The sequence below is a fragment of the Heloderma suspectum genome, chromosome 10, assembly GCF_057233095.1.
Source record: "Heloderma suspectum isolate Gila_16-S chromosome 10, 16-S_ref, whole genome shotgun sequence".
Lineage (NCBI taxonomy): Eukaryota > Metazoa > Chordata > Lepidosauria > Squamata > Helodermatidae > Heloderma > Heloderma suspectum.
In genome coordinates, this window is record NC_139467.1 from 10,491,027 (window position 1) to 10,511,562 (window position 20,536).

The 20,536-nt window shown below is 47.9% G+C and overlaps 1 protein-coding gene across 2 annotated transcripts in view; it reads right to left on the minus strand.

The window, feature by feature from the left end:
* The window catches only part of MEGF8 (multiple EGF like domains 8), a 71,079-nt gene that overhangs the window by 24,907 nt on the left and 25,636 nt on the right, over positions 1 to 20,536 (minus strand). For both annotated transcript variants that reach the window (XM_084815067.1, XM_084815068.1), the window contains 16 exons: positions 19,157 to 19,357; positions 16,895 to 17,134; positions 15,286 to 15,404; positions 14,543 to 14,674; positions 13,262 to 13,375; positions 12,538 to 12,786; positions 11,287 to 11,480; positions 10,407 to 10,617; positions 8,000 to 8,219; positions 6,582 to 6,714; positions 5,431 to 5,645; positions 4,286 to 4,396; positions 3,552 to 3,670; positions 3,254 to 3,458; positions 2,263 to 2,434; positions 1,778 to 1,941 (listed from right to left, as the gene is read on the minus strand). In XM_084815067.1, coding sequence (XP_084671193.1) covers positions 1,778 to 1,941; positions 2,263 to 2,434; positions 3,254 to 3,458; positions 3,552 to 3,670; positions 4,286 to 4,396; positions 5,431 to 5,645; positions 6,582 to 6,714; positions 8,000 to 8,219; positions 10,407 to 10,617; positions 11,287 to 11,480; positions 12,538 to 12,786; positions 13,262 to 13,375; positions 14,543 to 14,674; positions 15,286 to 15,404; positions 16,895 to 17,134; positions 19,157 to 19,357 — 2,799 coding nt within the window. The remainder of the gene's footprint in view (positions 1 to 1,777; positions 1,942 to 2,262; positions 2,435 to 3,253; positions 3,459 to 3,551; positions 3,671 to 4,285; positions 4,397 to 5,430; positions 5,646 to 6,581; positions 6,715 to 7,999; positions 8,220 to 10,406; positions 10,618 to 11,286; positions 11,481 to 12,537; positions 12,787 to 13,261; positions 13,376 to 14,542; positions 14,675 to 15,285; positions 15,405 to 16,894; positions 17,135 to 19,156; positions 19,358 to 20,536) is intronic.

A 20,536-nucleotide genomic window follows, 5' to 3' on the forward strand; every position in this document is an offset into this window, starting at 1 on the left:
TCAAAATCCTACAAGCTAGGCTTCAGCAGCATGTGAACCGAGAACTACCGGAAGTACAAGCGGGGTTTTGAAGAGGCAGAGGAACTAGAGATCAAATCGCCAACATTCGCTGGATCAGGGACAAAGCAAGAGAATTCCAGAAAAACGTCTATTTCTGCTTCATTGACTACGCTAAAGCCTTTGATTGTGTGGATCACAACAAACTCTGGCAAATTCTTAAAGAGATGGGAGTACCAGACCACCTTACCTGTCTCCCGAGAAACCTGTACGAGGGACAAGAAGCAACAGTAAGAACCAGACATGGAACAACCGATTGGTTCAAAATTGGGAAAGGAATATGACAAGGCTGTATATTGTCGCCCTGCTTATTTAACTTCTATGCAGAGTACATCATGAGAAACACCGGGTTGGATGAATCACAGGTTGGAATTAAGATTGCTAGGAGAATTATCAACAACCTCAGATACGCAGACGATACCACCCTAATGGCAGAAAGCGAAGAGGATCTCAAGAGCCTCTTGTTGAGGGTGAAAGTGGAGAGTGCAAAAGCTGGTTTGAAACTCAACATTAAAAAAACGAAGATCATGGCATCTGGCCCCATCACTTCCTGGCATAGAGAAGGGGAAGAAATGGAAGCAGTGACAGATGTTATTTTCTTGGGCTCCAAGATCACCGCAGACGGTGACTGTAGCCATGAAATTAAAAGACGCTTGCTCCTTGGGAGGAAAGCTATGGCAAACCTAGACAGCATAGTAAGAAGTAGAGACATCACCTTGCTGACAAAAGTCCATCTTATCAAAGCTATGGTTTTCCCAGTAGTAATGTATGGCTGTGAGAGCTGGACTATAAGGAAGGCTGAGTGCCGAAGAATGGATGCTTTCGAACTGTGGTGCTGGAGAAGACTCTTACGAGTCCCCTGGACTGCAAGGAGGTCAAATCAGTCCATCCTAAAGGAAATCAACCCTGACTCCTCATTGGAAGGACAGATACTGAAGCTGAAGCTCAAATATTTTGGCCACCTAATGCGAAGAGAAAACTCCCTGGAAAAGACCCTGATGCTGGGAAAGATCGAAGGCAAAAGGAGAAGGGGAGGCAGAGGATGAGACGGCTAGATAGCATCACCGATGCAATGAATATGAACTTGAGCACGCTCCGGGAGACAGCGGAGGACAGGAAAGCCTGGCGTGCTATGGTCCATGGGGTCACAAAGAGTCGGACATGACTTAACGACTGAACAACAACAAACTGCTTTTACATTTTCTATGTATGTTAAAGCTTTTATATTATGTTTTTGTTATGCTGGATTTGGGGGTTATAATTTTTGTGAATGGCCCAGAGAGTTTTGGCTATTAGGCAGTGCAGAAACGAAATGAATGAAATGAAAAAGCTTGCTTAATTTCCATAAGCCAGGCTTCTAGAGCAGCCTGCCCCAAAGCTGGGGATATTTATATGCTGGTATTTATATGCAAAAGAAGGGCACACATGATACAAGCACACGTACACCATCTTCTCATGACCACCCACCTCATCCTATTCTGCCTGCAATCTTGAAGCTGAACTTGTCACCACCTCTTCCTTCAGCCAGTTTATACTACCCTGCATTCCCTTGTCCCACAGAACCTGGACGGTACTGGTACCATGGGACTGAAGTGGACAGATTCTTCACACTGGGAAACTCTCTAATTACACCACATCAGGAGCCCCAAATCTGGCTGGGATGCTGCTGTTAGGCAGCATGCAGGGTGTGACTGTTGATTTTGCTCTGCCAGTTGCTCACCTTTGGTCCCTGAGAGGGGGCCAGTAAGCTCCAGGTCAGGTTGGGGTAGTAAAGGCTGTAGAGCTCTGGGGAAGCTGAAACCATCTCCACGTGGAAGCGGTGGCCGCCAAAGACATAGACGGCATCTGTGCCCTCATGGTACACAGCCGAGTGACCATACAGACCTGAAAAGGAAATGTCCAGCACCAGGTGCACGTTTCGGGGGGGGAGGGGGAGATTTGGATTTGTGCCTCTCCCTCACCTGGCTGTCAGATCTCACTATTGGAAACATGGAGGCATTTCCACTGGGATGCATACTTTGCAACAGTGGCCCTGGGAATGTGTGGGATTGCCTTTTGTGGCAGCGTTGAAGAAGAGATGGCTGGCTTCTATCAAGAAAATACACTAGCAAGGTGGCCATACCCCCGAATTCCTTCCAGCCTTTTTGGTTCTACAGCCACCTGATTGTCCCCAGAGGCCCACCCTGGGCCCAATTGATTCCCTACCTGTAGGGGGGGTTCCAGCCTGGTTTCTGGCATGCCAGCTCTCTGATGCCACGTTATATTCCAGCAGTTTCTTATTGAAGCCATTCTCGGGGGAGTAGCCACCAATGAGGAGCAAGGAAGAGCTGCGCCGCGCCGTGAGCGTGTGGCCAGCCACTGCTGGGATCAGGGGGTCCTGGGGCAGTCAGGAAGACAAGAGGATCCCTCTCAGGGCCAGGAGGTTTACAGGGAGGGGCAGGGAGCTGGTGGGGCAGAATGTCCCTTCCTCTCTCGATCATTCTGCATGCAGCCTGCCCCTCCCTGGAACCCTCTGGATGTGTCGGACTGCAGCTCCCATCATTCCCAGCCAGTGAGGCCAATGGGACGTCCAAGTGTCCACCAGCATCCACTTCTTAACCCCTCCTGCTATCATTTACCAAGCGATAAGCACCAGCATTGCTGGATTTCTGATCAGGTGCGGATGTATGATTCAACTCTCCTCGGCACTCAGCAGGGTGACACAAACGACCGGTGTAACAAGCGCTTGCATGTGCACCCTGGCAGAAATCACCCCTCGGGAAACAGGTACGAGGGAGTGGGAGATTTTTTTCCCTGCCTCTCTCGTAATACTGAAAACCAGCTATAAAACCAGAACTCTGCTAGCAAAAGCAATGGGGTCCAGAGCGACAAAAAGGAGCTCCAATGAACACCCTGTCTCAAGAGCAGAAGCAGCCAGAACTTGAAGGGACCTCCTCCCGGCAGAAGCTTCAAGCTTGCCTAATTAGCGCAGACCATTCCTCGGGAGTGAGTGGGGGGAGATAACCCACTCTGGGATAACTCCCTCCTCCAACAAGGACTTTTGCTGTCATGCCCTGCGTGGGAGATTTCCAGAAGCATCAGGCTGGTTGCTGATGGAAACAGGATGCAAGGCTAGATGGACCTTCGGTCTGATCCAGCTGGGCTCTTATACAACCAGGGGCCCATCAATTGCTCATGGTCCACATGAGAGGGTTACCTGCACAAGTCTCCACTGCAGCGTGGTGAGGTTGAGCAGCCAGAAATCGTTGGCCACCCCATCTGCGGTCAGCCCACCAAGCAAATACATTGCCTTGCACGAGGAAATGTAGGCAGCTGCATGGAAGTACCGGGGATTGGGCCCTGGGCCTCTGTCCTCTGTCCCCGCCAGCATCTGAGTCCAGCGGCGTTCAGCAATGGAGTATCTGTAGAGAGACAGGGCCCTCTACTGTCATGATGGGAAGGGCTGTGGATGTCCACGGAAGTGGTCTCGGGCAGGGTGGGCAAGAGTCTCTTACCTGTACACATTACCCAGCATTCCTTCTCGCAGTGACATGCCCCCAAACATCCAAAGTGTAGTGTCTGGCCCTTCCACCATGGTGTGACCCAGGCGGTGCAGAAACCGGCTGGCTGTGTCCTTAGAATAAACACAGATGATCATTAGATTCAATACACCATTCTCCTGGAGCAGGAGTCAACTCCAGGACATCCCCCTTGGAGGGCCTGGGACCTTCACCAGCCACATCCACCCCGTATAATTAGTCATGCCACCACAGAGATCCCAAGTGCAGAAGACAACCTGGTTAGATGCCCTGAGCTTGTTCTCAGAGCCCAAACCCTGGCGATTTTCAAGACTGGCAATACACCTTTCATTTATTTGATGAGGACCCAAATGCATCAATGACCCAAGCACAAGGCTCAAAGAGCCCTCAACGCAACTAACAGATTTTAATGACCATAAAATCCAATCAAGAAATGGAGAACAACTGCAAGACACCGAGATAAACAACAGTAAAGCCACTATAGCAGCACCACTTGAAACATCTCCAAACGCTGGCTACCAGTTATTCCTTGCCATGCCCCGTAAGTTGGACGATCACTTTTTCAGGAAGTTTATACAAGGCGTCTAGGTCAGGGGCGACTGACAAAAGTGAAGATTCTCCAAGTCCACCATGACCTAGGAGGTGGAAAGTACAGAACTTGTGCTCCACCTGTTCTCGGAAGGAGCTTATGGGGGCAGGGAGTCACTTACAGCAGTCAGCTGGGTGTCAATCAAGGTCTCCCAAATGATCTTGCCAGCATCTAGTGGGATGGAGCAGTCAGCGCCAGCAAACCGATCACTGCAGACACACAGGCCCAGGCTCTGGGAGAAAGTTGGGGAGAGGGAGCAAAGAGGATGAGAAGATACAGTGAGGACACAGGGGGAGCCATACGTGCAGCAGGTACGGACTTTGAAAATTGGGACTGGCTCTGCATCACCTCACCCTTGGCTTGTCAGTCAAAGGCCAACATCAAACCATCTGAGGTTGGCTGAAGACAACTCCTGATACAACTGGCTCTCCCCCACCCCCCAAAAAAATACTACCCAGGTCATTTTTCTGCTTTCTTGTTTGATCAACCAGATAAGGTTCCTATAGCACTAATGTTCCCGCCACCAGGTTTAACCCTTTCCAGAGTCTATGTATCAACGTTTTCCTACACTATGAATTCAACACCATCTGACCTAGGTTATGTTACCTGCCCCTTTCACCATTCTGATGTATTTGGAGCTTTTACACACTTTCGGTGATAAAAAAAAATAGTGTACCACAAGAATGGGGAAAGGAGCAGCTTCCTTTGGAGACATCCTAAAAAGATCAAATTCTATAGCATGAAAGGCTGAATTCTGCTGACTGAATAAATTATGCAAATGTGCATGCTCATGGCTTGTTTTGAATAATTTATTATTTTTCTGCAAGCCATAGGGAGGAAGCATGCAGAACACTGAACCCACAGCCACGTTCACGCAAAACCATTTATGGAATAATTCTATGATTCTATAAACCAAGTTCAGTCTACCTCACACCCACCCACTAGAAACTTGGCTTTAAAACCATCAAACTGGTATACTTCAGGAAGCGGGACTGTGTGAACAATGCATTTGTGCAGTGGAACTGAATTACACACAACCCTCCTATATCATCGTTTCTTGGTGCTTTACTTGTCCTATGAGTACAGACAATGCAATGCCTTTCTAATTTGCTACTATTTTCTGACCTGGAACCCGCGTTCGCTCCTAAACTCCACAGAAGAGCCCAGGAGCTTCGGGGTTCACCTTGCGCCACCCAGACCAGACTTGTCCCCTGATCTCTCTCAGATATTCCTGCCCTTCAAACATATGCACAATGTCGGGCTTACCCGGTTGCAAACCCCCTGCCCAGCAAGAGCGCTGCAGTTGGCAGGGCAGATCTGGAACTGGCAGCTGGGCCCAGTGTATCCAGCCTTGCAAATGCAGCGCCCCTCCTGGCACTCCTGGTTGGGGTGGCAGCTGGGTCGGCAGCGGTGCACCGTGTAGGTGGCGTTGAAGCCGGAAGCTTCGCTGGAGTTGGCTTCATAGTAAACGACCAGAAAGCCTGCAAGTGCGTGCAAGGAGAGAGGATCAGAGAAGCACCGCTGTAGGGAAAGGTGTGTAGCTTCAGAGAAAGAGAAGGAAAAAATGTCACTGCGGTGGGGTTGCTGGAGGACAAGCCAGGAAATTACGATCGTTTTCAAACTCTGTTCTTCCATGGATTCTCAGTGCAAAGATGAGTATTGGCAGTCAAGCTTTCCTGAAAAGTAGCTTGCTTGCCATTTACCAATCTTCGCCATAATGCATGACCACAGGTATGCTCCACCTCATGCAGGTCTACAATAATGCCCAATAAGGCTTGGCCCTTCACGAACCTTCACTGGGGCTGTTCACACAACATGCTAACCCACATTCAGTTGCTTTTTTTATTTGTTTATTGATTGATTGAATTTATTAATCGCCCATCTGGCTGGTCACCCAGCCACTCTGGGCGATGTACAGAGTGTATAACAGTTTAAAATAACAAAATTCTACAGTAAAAACATCATATTTCTAAAAATACCCTGACCCACCCCAAATGCCTGCCTGAACAACCATGCTTTTAATGCATGGTGGAAGCTCATTAAGCTCATGGAAGTTTTGAACCGTGGGTTGTTTGTTGAACCGTGGGTTAGCATGTTGTCTGAACGCAGTCAGGGTGGCTTGTTAGCTATGCAGTGTGGCTTAACTACCCTGAACAACTCAACAACAAATGATGGGTTGTCAAGGTGGCTTGTTCGAGAAAATAAGCCACACCGCATGGTGAACAAGGTTCAGCAAACAACCCACTAATATGGAAGGATCATTGCCCTTATGTTGAAGTCCCTATAGCACCTGACTGACCACAGTCAGAGACAGGATGCTGAGCTGGATGGACCGTTACTGCCTGATTAGGCAAAGCAATGAATTGAAGCTCTCACCATGCATCAGAACTCCCCTCCTCCTTGTTCCTCCCTCCTACCTGAGACAGCCTCCACAGTGATGGGATGGGGACGACCCTGGCCGCAGAAAGCCCCAATCAGCGTGCGATCTAACTGGATCAGGCCTGTGTCCAGGAAGTCGGGCAGCCCATCAAAGGCATAGACATAATTATTCTGAGGAGAAATGGAAGGGGGACCCCTTGAGTTATCCACAGTGGACCATTTTTTAAAATCAGCCCCATTCTGTGATGTCAAAATATGCTGCAGATTAAGGCTGCAATCCCATGCTTACTTACCTGGGAGTAAGCCCACTGAACTCAGTGGGACTTACCTTCAAGTAAACATGCCTAGGATTGTACCGTGTGTCGAGTCAAATCGAGTGTATTTATATGCCCCTTTCCTGCAGTTACTGCACTCAAAGTGGGTTCACCACAGATAAAAGATTACTCAGGTACAGATGCATTTTTGAAGATTGGATGATCCTGTGGCAAGGAGTAGAGAGAGGTATTTGCACAAATTGGACCTTGTTTCTTTTATGACTGAGAAGAATGGAATCCATCCAAGAATTTGGGGGAGGGAAATGAGGGCTGTTCAAATTCTTCCATGCCATACTAATCTTTTGCACAAAACCAACATGTCAGTGTGTCTTAGAGGCGGTGAAGGATTCCAATTTCCAATGGTCCCCCGCCACACTGTTATAAGCCAGGGGTGGGGAACCTCTTCCACCCCACGGGCCAAATTCAATTCTGGAGAAGCTTTGGGGGGCTGCGTTGCAGTGGTGGGCGAAGGCAAAAGGGGTGGGGCCAAAAATACAAAAAAATATACCAGCATGTAGCTTAAAACTCTTATTACCATTAACTAAGCCTTAGGAGAGGCATTTTAATCTTTTAGAATGGGGGGAAAAATACACAAAACCAGGAAACCACCGAATGACCAGTGATCGGGGGAAAGGGCAGAAGAGCCAGGGCCATTCAGGGACGTCCAGAGGGCCAAACTGGGAGCCCTGGCGGGCTGGATTTGGCCCCCTGACCTAAGGTTCCCCAACACTGTTTTAAGCCAATCCCTGTTGAGTGGGAGGAAACATCAGCAGGCATGAGCGGAAGGGTGCGGGGTCATGGGGAGGAGGGAAGGAAGCCGATCCCATCCCAGAATACTGTCTGGTTTGAAAGCTCTTAAGTTAAAAAAAAAAATGCCTTCATGCTTCAAGGCTATTCTCCATAACATGGGGGGTCAGCAGCATGATTTTAGGCAAATTATACCAAATTTCATGCAAGATAGTAGACTCTGTGCGCAGTGAAACTCTAGTCATTTCTTCTGACCCATCTCCTCCTGTTTATTCCAGACATTACCAAATTATCCATTAGATTATAAACTTCTGCCTTTGATTGGTACCGCCTGCCTACAGAACCAGCCCCCTGGTCCCAACGTGTCTGCCCACCCCTCCGCCCCCTAAGCTCACCATACAGAGAGTGTCAGGCTGGAGAGTAAGGGTGATCGTCGGGCAGCTCTGCTCGGGCCGACAGGGTTGCATGTTATCACTGGTCGACAACACCCAGACGCAGTAGGAGAGCCCACCTGGTGGGGGGCCCCCTGCCCGTTGAGAGCTCAGTGAAGAAGAGGAAGAGAGATTGGTGAGCAAGGAGCGCCCCACACACTCCTGATAGCAAATGCCCTGATTTCTGGGGGAGAAAAATAAAGAGAAGACCAAGTCAGGGGTAGCGCAGCCATGGCACTCCCAAAACAGAGTGTCAGGTATTTTCCATGCAGGACATTATGTTTGCATTCTATGCTTACAAAAATAAAATTCTGTTCCAAGGTAACAGAAATTCTGGGGAGACAACACAGCCACTTTTGATTGCTTCTGCCTCTCAAGGAAGAGGCCCCCAATGTCTTTGGGTTTGGTGGGCACAATTGGAAAGGTGCCACAGGCACTCTCACAAAATGGCTGCAGAGGGCTGCTTGCCCATTCATAAAATGGCTGTCATGGTGGGCAAGGCTAGTCACAGAACACTCATTTTCCAGAAGGCAAACTGGTGAGGCTAAAAGAAAAGTAACTTACCCAAGAACCTAAGCACAAGGCAGAGGTGGGGGCAGGGCTCCAAAACACAAAACCATTTTTTGAACACAAATAAAGATGGCACTGGAGGGCAGCACTTTGCTTTGCAGCAAGCCAACCTCCAGTTAAAGAAACAGTTTTAATACACACAAAAATAGAAAATAAAATGAAAATTGGGAGGGGCAGGGAGCCTGGCGGGTGCCAAGACCATGGGCACCACCAGGTTGGAGATCTCAGACTTTAGGAATCAGCCAGCAAGATTAAACAGCAATCAGCTTCTTTGACAACTCCCTTCTCCCTCAATAAGCTAAGGAGGGGCAGGCAAGGAAAAGCCAGCCTACCACTAGCTTCGACAGACTTCCCGTGGCTGGTCAACTCTCTCGGAGCTGAACAGGACCAGAACTGGAAGAGGGCAGTTACTGCTCCAATTGTCAGGGACAAATTTGCAAAAGTGAATTTGTATAAGGCCTGCCTGTTGGAATAAGTGGGAAGAGTAACCCACTCCGGGATGCCAGCCTCCACTGGTGGGAGGATAACTCCTTTGTATAAATCATGCAGATTTGTATATTTCCTTTCTTCTGCACAACTTGTTCTGGCTTTGCTAGCCAAAGAGAGAGGCAAGACTGTATGCAGGGCACAGAAGTCCCACTCTGTCCACTGGAACTCTTGTTCCTTCTGGCTTCTGCAATTCCAAACAGGCATTGCCCACCTACTTTCAAGCATAACTTGTTTGAAGTCCTAACAGTTGGAAATGTGCTCTTTTTTCCTTTCTTTTTTTAAGGAGACTGAATTTGGTCCCCAAAGCCACATTCTGTAGGATTTCTGTACTGCCACGGAGTTGAGGCAAATACTTAAAACTATGGAATACTTCCAAGAAACCGGGGCTCAGGTTTTAATTTTTTCTTTAATAAAAGCAGAACTTGTACAATTCCACACGCATACACACATACAAATACGTTTTATCCAGTTTCTATGTCTTTAATGGCATGCAAGCTTTTGCATTAAGAAATAAGGAAATGGAGCACATAAGAAATGGCAGATCCTGAGACGTGGTGTGGATTGCACTGCATGGACACCTAAAGCTATATGTTACACTCCAGACAGGGTTGCCAGGAAAACATTACCACAGTGTCGAGCTTGCTTCCGCTCCCCTGTAATTTTAGGATCACTTACGCCATGTTGTGAAGTGATCACATTGTGGGTTTCTCCACACCCTTCAGCAGCAGCCAATGATGTGGAGCAGGGGTGAGGAAACGCAACAGGATGGTATCAGGACATGGGGTGTGTCACCCTCAAAGTTTACACGGGGCGAGGGAGAGAACTCAACCTGGGATGCTGTTTTCAGAGGCAGACCCATGTCAAGAGTAATATATTGTTCTGGCCTAAACGAGGTGGAATCAAGAGACAAAAGGTGTTGAAATAAGGAATACAGTTGAGAGACACACCAAATGTTATATAGAAAGTCTGAAGCAGCAACTCACTACATGCCAGAAGTGAAATAAAAGAAAGGATTGCGATGGATACTGGCGGTTTGCAAGGAACAGCATAAGAATGGCATTGCTGCAGCCTTCCCCAGCTTGGTGTCCTCCAGATGTGTTGGACTACAACTCCCAGCATCCCCCAGCCAGCACAGCCCTGGCAGCTGGGATTCAGAGACAAGACTGCTTCTGAACACAGAAGTTCAATTTAGCTTTTATGGTAAATAGGCTTGACACACCTACCCCTCATGAATTTGTTTAAGCAATGCAGTTAAGTGCCACTGTAACTAAGAGGACGCCAGGCTCACTGAACCAACTGGTCTGTCTCTCACCTGGGGTCCCCATAGTAGCCAGGGGCACAGCGTTCACAGTGCAGCCCCTCGGTGGGTGGGGCACAGTAGCAGGCTCCTGTGGAACCATGGCAATAGCCCATTTCCTCCAGGCCATGCCCATTGCAGGCGCATTCCCAGCAGCCGCTCTGGTTGGTGGCGTTCCCGTAGCTGCCTGGGCGGCAAAGGTGGCAGTGCTCACCATGAGTCCAGTCTGGACAAAGAGATGCAGAGCAGAGAAAAGGTGTGAGAGAAACGTTGGCAGGGAACTGGACACGGGCAGGGGGAGAAGGATGGAAAGGACAGACTTCCTGCCCAGTCGTGCTCTGTAGAGGAGAGGCAGGCAACCTTTCTGGGCCAGTAGGCACGTCTGGCCATTTGATGAACTGTCCTGGGCACCACCACAAAATGGCTGTCGTGGGAAGCATGGCTAGTCACAAGGAACAAGTAACCTACCCAAAAGACTGAGTACAAGGCAGAGGTGGGGTCTAAGCCTGAACACACATAACAACTCCTTTGAACCCAGTTTTCAGTGTCAACAGAAACCTATTTCATAGAAGGCAAACTCTTTTTCTCCCCCACTCTGCTATCAAACATATTTCCCCGTCTCTTCTTCTCTCCCATACACTCTCTCTCATACAAGCTCATCACTCATAAACACTTTCATACACACCCATTCAAACATACATACACACACACACACTCACTCCAAGCCACCTTGGTGAGCACCAAGAAAGGTGTCCAGGGTCGTGCTGGTGCCCATGAGCACCAAGTTGCCTGCCTCTGGTGCAGAGCACCATATACGCTGATGGCATTAGATACAATGTGTAACAACCACCACCGCCATTTTTCAAACGCAGGAGATGGGAAAGACAGGACTCACTCTGGCACTCATCACAAACACCAGCCCCCTTGACCGTGCAGGTGCTGTGGAAGTGGCAGCCGCAGTCCACGTTGCACTGCACCCCATTGGGTGGAGGAGTGGCCCCCATGATCTCGGAGGTCCAGCCTAAATCGCACAAGCAGGTGAAGTTGGGAGCCCCACTGCATTCTCCATGTGCACACTCATCATAGCAGCTGGGGGGGAATGAAGGAGAGGGAGAGAAAGAGAGGAAGGGCATCAGAGTTGTTAGCAAGAAGGCCCCACTCAAGCCAGCCTGTTTACATGGTGACATTACCTCACACAACCACACACACTTATGTCCTGGGCCTAGGAGCCTGGATTCACACGAAATTAGAGCTGCCAACCACAGAGATTTTTTTTAGTTGATTAACTAGTTAAAAGGCAGATGATTCAATCAATGAATCAATCCATTATATTGGGGCCTATTATATATATATATATAGGCATATTTTTGAGATATTGAAGAAGTGTGAGAACTTACAGTTGAATAAACAAATGCTACCACTCCTTGTAAGAAGGAAAGGCCATCTTTAACATGTTCTTTTTCCTTCCCTAGTACAGAAAAACAGCAGGATCGAAAATAGTCTAAAAAAAATAAAACAAGCATGTCCTTAACTCTCAGCCTCCCTAATTAAAATTTGCCCTCATAGAGCAAACTACTAACATTTTGGATTTTCAATCTAGTAATTAAACCAATTAAAGCTTGAAGTATTGTATGAAATTTAAAGCTTTGTAAGATATAAACCCTGCAGGAGACTTGTGGACAGGCAAGTTTAGAACAGTCACTTGGAGCTAGGGAAAGAATCAGTTCACCAGCGAAGCTAAACAGCCAGTAATAACTCATTCACCTCTCTTGAAATTCCTACACAGCAGGATAGGCTAGAAAAGTGTGCAAGGCGAGAGGCAACCTTCCCTCACACTAGGAAGCCTGGGAGGAGTGTTTAACCCTGGAGGGCACTTAATTTTTGCCCAGGTTCCTTCCTGCAGGACCTTGCCCAGAGGAGCGGGTCACCAGAGAAAGTGCAGCCAAACCAAAATGGGAGTTTCAAGCAGACAGCTACACAACCTTCACAAACCATGGACCCATTACCACCTTCCCTGTCACACATCCCAGTCTCTGCCTGCTTGCCTAGAGCCTCTGATTTTTGCAATTTCCACGTTCAAGGAACCCCCAAACCTGCTAAAAACACTTTGCTTGCCTGCTAGCAGGACCATTCTCTCCCTACTCACGTCTGGTTGCAGTAGGCCACACCATCACCCGCATAGCCTCGGTTACAGTGACACTCAAAGGAGTCGGCTGTGTTCTTGCAGCTGGCAAAGGGGTGGCAGTTGGCCAGGCCCAGGCGACACTCATCCACATCTGGGCACTGCCCATAGGACCACTGGGCAGGATGGGTGGGAAGCAGCCCGTGAGACTCCCAGAGTGCCACCGAGCAGTTCAGGAAGGTGTTCAGGCCTGAGAAATCCCCAGGGAGGCACCTGCAGAGGAAGTCAGACTGAAGCCATTCCCCTTACAACAGTCCCAGGATTGCCAAGGAAAGCCTTTCCTATGTGCCTGTAATGACTGTACGAGAGGGAGAAATCCAACAAGTGTCACTTTTCCCATTAATGAAGTTCCAGCAATGCAGAAAACTATGCCTGCTGAATAGTTTGATGTCTCACAAAAAAAGCCCCAGAAGTTGGTAAGCCTTCTAGCAAGGTAAGCACAGGAGCCTGAAATCTTCAAAGACTAACTATAAAACTGCAAAGGCTAGTAACTTCATTTTAATGCTATTAATTTAAAGTTAAACCAGCAATTCCCAATTCTGTGCGATTTTCTCTGCATGCAGAATCACAGAGTAACAGTCTGCCTCCACTGCCTGAGGCAGCCAGATCCCACAATCTCTGGACTAAAGACAGCAGTTGGATCACAGAGACAGGAAGAAGAACCATTTATCTCCAACAGTAATCTTACCTGCCCAAGGTAGGGTTGTCTGAGTTGCCACACCAACCACACTCAAAGTTCTGCAGACATTCATGACAGGTGTTGAATCGGGTGCAGTCCAGGCACTGGGGCACAGAATGAACACTAGGGTAAGAGAGGAGAGGAGAAAAAGAGAGGTCAGTCAGCTGCTCCCGCAATTTTGCACACACACACTATCGCACAGAATTACGGCTCTCGTCGTGCTTTAAATAGTTTTAAAATCAAGTCACTGCCCCTCTGGTTGCCTCTTCCCTCTTTTCCTTCTTTCTCAGACCCTCAGTGCTAGGTACAAAATCCCATCACTCTGACCTCTTTTCCAGTCAACTCTAGTCCTTGCAAGCCATTTTTTGGTAGGAAGGCAGGATACAAATCCAATCAATAAATTAAATAAATAAATAGGAGCAGTCACTACCGGAGCAAACCTTGAGGCAGAAAATAGACACGATCCACAGTTCCCACAGTCAGGTAGAAGGAGATGCTACTGCTATTGGTGCCACCACAATGAGAGCTTGCTCAAGCGAGGGTGCAGAACTGCTTTCAGCCCAAGGGCCGAATGCAATCTTACAGAGGCTCTCGGGGGCCGCATTCCAGTGGTGGATGGGGCTGAAGGCAAAGGGAGAGGGGCCAAAAAATACCTGCAAATTTTAGCTGAAAGCTCTTCCTGAAAGTCACTACGCCTTAGGGGAGGCATCTCAACCTTTTAGAAGGGGGGGGAGGGCGAAACGTGCAAAAGCTGGGAAACCACCAAACGCCTGGCAGTTGGGGGAAAGGGTGTGGGGCCAGGGGGAAGGGGCGTGGCCTTCTGGGGAACCTCAGTGGGCCAGACCGGGAACCCAGGCAGACCAGATATGGCCCATGGGCTTGAGTACAGCACCACTGTACTAAAGGCTCCCCACATACTTCTCATGCTAAAGTAATGCTTCCCTCTTTCCAAATCTGAGACTGTGATCCTGACGGAACCCAACACTTAATCACTAGCCCCTGCTGCTTCCTTCCCCTCTCCCTTCCCTTCATGCAGTGCTTAGCTTAGGCTGGGGCTCGCCGATGTTAGGTAAGCCCTTGTGAAACTCTGCTATCATCTTTGGCTAGGAGTGCCAGTCTCTCAAGCTGCTGTCTAATTATGGGCTATGCCTCTGAGCTTGTGCAAATTGCCTTTTTGCTTTCCACTGAATAACCACAAACAGCTTCTGGGGCCGGAGCACACGGCTTCCTCACCCGCCAGATCTTCCTGCTGGAGCAGCTGCTGCTGCTTTCTCCATACACCCAACATACCTGTCGTACCACCCACGGCAGTCCCCGTAGGGGTACTTGGCCAGGTAGGCAGCAAAGAAGAAGCAACTGCGTGTGGACTGGCACCAGGCACACTGGCTGGAGTTGGAGAGGCACTCGGAACACGTGGTGCGCCTGGAAGGGGGGGGAAACGCTGTCAGACATGCTCTCTGCACTACCAGGAACTTTCCCGCATCTCCCGTTTCCTCACCTTTCCCTACATCAGGCATCAGAAATCAGACATGCCCATGAGGTCCCCATGCCAAGGCTGAGTTGCTGGTTCACCCCCCAGTTGACAATCAGGAAATGCAGAAAAGTCAGGCAATGGTGCTTCCTCCTGACTGGGCAAGGGTGGTCATGTGACCACTTCTAGAAGCTTCCTGGATCAGAGTCAGCTTTTTGGCTGTAGCAACCAGAGGGGCTCAGTATATACTTCCCGTTTGCCTCTGCCACTGTTGTGCTGGCTGCCTCCTGCCCTGTGAGGACACATTTCTCTTAGTCGATAGCTCATGGCTGGCTGGAGCATGCTGGGAGTTGTAGTCCAAAAACAGCTGGAGAGCACCAGGTCAGGGAAGGCTGAGCTAGGAGGTACCTGAGCCCAAGTAGGGATTGCCCTTAGCCTGACAACCTAGCTCTCATCCAGCTCAGCTTGTGACCTTTGTGCTACAGAAAGGAGTCCGACAGATGTTTCGTTCCTTTCCATCATGGTCTGATCCCCAAACTCCCCCCCGCCCCGCCACACTCACTGATTGCAGAGTTTGGGACATTCCTTGGGAGAGCGAATAGCGCTGGGAAGGCGCCCTCGGCGACTGCAGAGGAAGTCCCCCTTCTTGCTGCTGTTTACTTGCCACTCACAGAATGGGTCCTGGAGCAGAGAACAAGGTGGACATGTTTCAGAGATCACAACAGCCAGAGCTGACCCAACAAAGCAAATTGCTAGTAGCAGACAGTGATCTTGCAGAGACACAAGAGAAGACTGTCTAGTTTGCAGTGGGGACAGAGCATATACACAGGGCTTCTACAAAGCAAACAGTCATTCCTGAAATCAAACATAATGCTCATACCTGGCAAGCTAATTCTCTTTGGGTGAAGACATGTATGATTTAGCAATGCATTTGGCTGCTGGGAAGAACTCTCAAGCCCTAAATTAAAGATCTTTGCTACCCCAGGAACACACGGTGTCCTCCTCTCACTCCCATCTCAAAAACAAGGGTCCTCATCCACCTTTGTTCCTTAACATTCCTCCCCCAAATTATCTGCATTTCTCCAGTTGTTGCTTTAAGAGGCTTAGTCCCCAGCAACTCATACTTGCAACAACTGCAACTTACCACAGGGCTGGCCACCCAGGGAAACAGGGTGCAGTGTTGCTGGCCTTTCCAAGATAGAATGCACTGAGAATAAGTGTGATGTGGGGGGACGGGGTGGGGGAGAGAACAGTGTTGGACTTGGTCTTGGGTTCAAGTTCTTGCTCAGTCAGGGTTCAGGAACTCAACAGATGGCCTTGAAATCCTCACTTAGCCACGAAGGTCACTTGATAAGTTGCTGTCTCTCTACTTTTTCTTAAGAAGGGTATTTTCTGTTGTGGAGCTCCGATTATGGAATACTCTCTCCTGGGAGGCTTGCTTGCCACCTCCTCTGATGTCATTCCACTGCCAGGCAAAGAGCTTTATTATTTCCCCCAGGCATTTTAATTATCTGTTTTTATTCCCAATGTCTGGAGTTCTTGTTTTATGCTAAAAAACGAGCAAAGGACTAGATGTGCCTGATCTCATGTGATCTCGGAAGTTAGGATCAGCCCTGGCTAGCACTTGAATGAGAGACTGCCTGGGAATCAGGCTTCCTGCACTGAGCAGGGGGTTGGACTTGATAGTCTTGTAGGCCCCTTCCAACCCTATGATTCTATGATTTCTACTTTAACTGCTATTTGATTCTTTGTTAATAATCATTATGGTTTTATTATATTTTGTATGTTCTGATTATTTGCTGTTACGGTTTTTATTTTCTTTTACAGTAAGCCACTCCGGGAGAGTTGTTTTTTGTTTTTGAAGGACAAGGTACAAATATCAAATATTATATTGCTCATACATACATAAAAATACTTAATCTATCAGTCATGTAAAAATAGGATGTGGTACAGTCCTAGTTGGAGTGCGCAACTTCAGACTGCAGGTAGAGCTCCACATGTCTGAAGGCCTTCCCACATAAAGAATTGCCTGCACATGGAAGGGCAGCAAGGTACGCACACACTGTTTAAAAGACAACAGCCCTACCAACCACTGAGCTGGTCTCACACTTTTTTCTGTTCCAGTGCAGATTCTGGCGCAAAAAACGCACAAACAGGCTCCATCGCCCCACCTTACTGCAGGCATGGCAGTCTCGGTAGTCCTCGCACAAGATGCAGTTGCCAGGGACCAGGATGAGGCGCACACTGCCAGCGCCGCAGGCCCCTGCACTGTCCTTATGCGCCAGCCGTCGCCGGCAGGTCGCGCTGAGTGGGCACCAGCCACAGCCCTGGTCAGCCAGGCAAGCCAGGCATGAGCGGTAAGTGGCACACTGCTCCGAGCGATAGGGCTCCAAGAAAAAGTAGGAGATCTCCTATATGGTGAAGAAGGGATGGGGAGAAAGAGGTAGCCTTAGAAAACAAACTCCACAATGTCTCTTTACCTCACCATGCTCTGCACAGGTCCAAGCTTCTGTCCCTCCTCCTCAGACTGTACCCAGTTATCTCTCTCTCTCTCTCTCTCTCTCTCTCTCTCTCTCTTTTTTTACACTGCTCATTTCCACAGTGGCACCTAGAAGGAGTCCCTGAAAACTAAGGATAAGTTTTGTACCAGTGCCATTCAAGTCCCATGAGCTTTCAAAGTAAACAAACTTGTGTCGGCCTCTTAGCCCCACTTTGGAGGAATGGTTCCTATTGTCCAAGGCCCATTTCAAAACTCCAAATGTTTTGCCCCAAGGGGCAAAAATGTAGGAGCCACATAAAATGTAGTGTTGCTCATCCTTTCTAAGATCTCCTCAGACTGGAGAAGAGACAATTAAGAGGCAATATGATAGCCATCTTCAAATATTTGCAGGGCTATCATGTAGATGATAGAGAACATTTGTTTACTGTTGCTCCAGAGCAGGACTAGGCAATCTGGCACCCTCCAGTGTTTTAGACTATAATTCCCATTATCCCCTAGCACCAGCCATGCTTGCTGGGGATGATAAGAGTTGTAGTCCAAGCCACCAGATGAGTGCCCAGTTGCCCACACTTGCTCCAGAGGGTAGGAAACAAACCAACAGATTCAAATTACAACGCAGGGTTCAACTAAATAAAATTAGGGAGAACTTGAGCATGTGAACTGGTCGAGAGAGGAACCAACTACCTCAGAACAGGGATGGACTCTCCTTCATGACAGGTTTTTAAACAGTGGCTGGATGGCCATCTATCAGGGAAGCTGTAATTGTGGATTTCCTGCATTGGCAGGGGGTTGGACTGGATGACCTTTGAGGTCCCAATTATAAATCATTCTTAATCATTCAGCAAGACATTCTAAATCATTCTAATTCAAAATCACTCAGCACCCAGGAGATGAAGATATGCACCCAGGAGATGAAGAAAATTACTGACTAAGGGTGCAATCCTATGCATGTTTAGACAGAAAAAGGTCCTACAACTCCCAGCATTCCCCAGCCAGTCATGCTGGCTGGGGAATGCTGGGAGTTGTAGGACCTTTTTCTGTCTAAATATGCATAGGATTGCACCCTAAGATTGTGTCATTCTGACCAGAGCTTAAATTAGAGCTCTTTGGTAAATCAATTAAACAATCAAGTCTATCAACATTTTTTAAAAATCAACCGGCCAAAATAGTTCACCATATTTGGGCAAAATCTGGAGATATCCTCTTCTAATCCTGCTCTCAAAACTGAATAAACTTGAGGTCATGCTCTTCCATAACCTGGAGAGTCTCTGAAGAAGAACTATAATTTCTGCCTCTCACCTCTTACTCTAAAAAAGAAGAGCCTCTAACTCTTTTCATTATAGAACAGGGGTGTTGAACCTCTTTTCAGTCCAAGATCTGAATTCAATTTCAGAGAAACTCTCAGGGGCTAAATTCCACTGATGGTGGGGCCAAAGGCAAAAGAAGAAGAAGTCCAAATACCAAACAAACCAGCATGCTGTAGTTTAAATCTCTTACTGCCAGTAACTAAGCCTTAGGAAAAGCATTTCAAGCTTTTAGAATAGGAAAGAACTGCACAAAAGCCACCAAATGACCGGTAACAGAGGGAAAGGCCATCTGGGGATGTGGCTTGAGGTTCAACACTCCTGTGATAAATATCTAAAGAAAAATATGTGGGCAATATTCCCTTGAATTCGTCAGTAAGTACCAAGTCTGCTCCCATCTTCCATTGCGCTGGACAATGAATGCAAAGGCACGGAGACAACTGATAAGCAAAGGATGCCTCGTTGCCCTGCCGTGTACATTTTCACTAATGAAGGAGAACCTGGACAGTACTCAGCTATAGCAGTCTGTGCTCACATGCACAAGAACCAGGAAGCAGCTGAGGTCCTCGGTTCTGCGTCAGCGGTCTCCAAAGTTACAGCTCTCCCCTTGGAGAGACCAAGATACTTACGCTGCCCCCAGGCACTCCTGTACGGTCCCACGTGAGAGTCAGTTCGCTTGTTTGTCCATTGCCAGAATTATTGAGGTGGCCTTCGACCAGCACGGTGTACTTATTCCCCCTCTCAGTCCTGGGGAAGAGACGCTCGGCCCCAGGACGCTGGAGTAGCCGTTTCTCTTTTTCTTGCTGCACTGCCCAGCGACCCACCTCCTCCTGAAAGAGAAGGCAGAAGAGCTAGAAAGAGCAAGGCTCTAGTGGCAACATTAAGAAAAGGCTTCAATATTTTTAAGTGAATTTAGTCATGATGAAATTGAAGCTGAAGCACTCATGGATGACCATCAGATTCAGGCAACTGCCCAATCAACATAAACCCTAACTAGTTTAGCACATTCCGGAATTAAAACCAACAGTGCTACACTTCTCCAAACACAGTGGCTGCATTCACACATAACACTAAGCCATAGTTTATATTAACCATGGTTTGTTGCTGTAGCCATGAACTGTTTTGCAGACAAATAAACAAACTATGGCTTGTTTTCCCTATTTCTGGTTTGTTTCTCCCTTGCCCATTTCACCAGCCTTCAGAACAGTTTCATTTTCAAACTGCTCTTGCTGGGTGCCTCTGTTTCAGGGCAGACAGCAGCACAAACAAGCCAGGGATAAGCCATGGTTCTGGATTCAGATATCACAACAAGCCATGTTTTAAACAAGTCAGACTTCATAAGTCAACAACAAACCATGGCTTCTATTTGTGGATTATAGCTGGTTAAGAAACCATGATTTGTTTGCAGGGACGAGGTTAGACACAATGCCAAGCCCAGGTTTCAACAAACCACACCATGGCTTAGCATTATGAGCGAACCAGGCCAGTGTCAAGGAGATGTATTAGAGTTCCAACTTCTGCCCCAGGCAGGAGAGTCCTAGTACATATTTTACATACTGCCATCTTTTATGGACCTATTTCTAAGACAAGACTTAGATTTCTCTCTGTGATTCTTAAAAAAAAACCATGCTAGATTAACAATATGGGTAAATGATCATGCTATTACCAAATTATAACAAATTAAAAACCTACTGGATCTCCTCTTTTGCTATCGCAGATGTACATCGTACATCGTAGATGTATGTAACTCCAGGGGATTGCAGATTCTTGCAACAGTGACCATCTACTATAGACACCGTTTGGTGTGTATCATAGGTGTCGCGTTGTCTGTATTCTGAGCAATCCATGAACTCATGTTGTGAGATTTGCCTTGACCCTGTAAAATCTATACTCGCAGATTTGCAAATGACCATGATTTGTGATGACCAATGGTTTTGTCAAATAAACTTGACTGACAATCTGCAAAACTGGACAAGGCCTCCAGCCAGAGTGCAATCCTTGAAGTATCA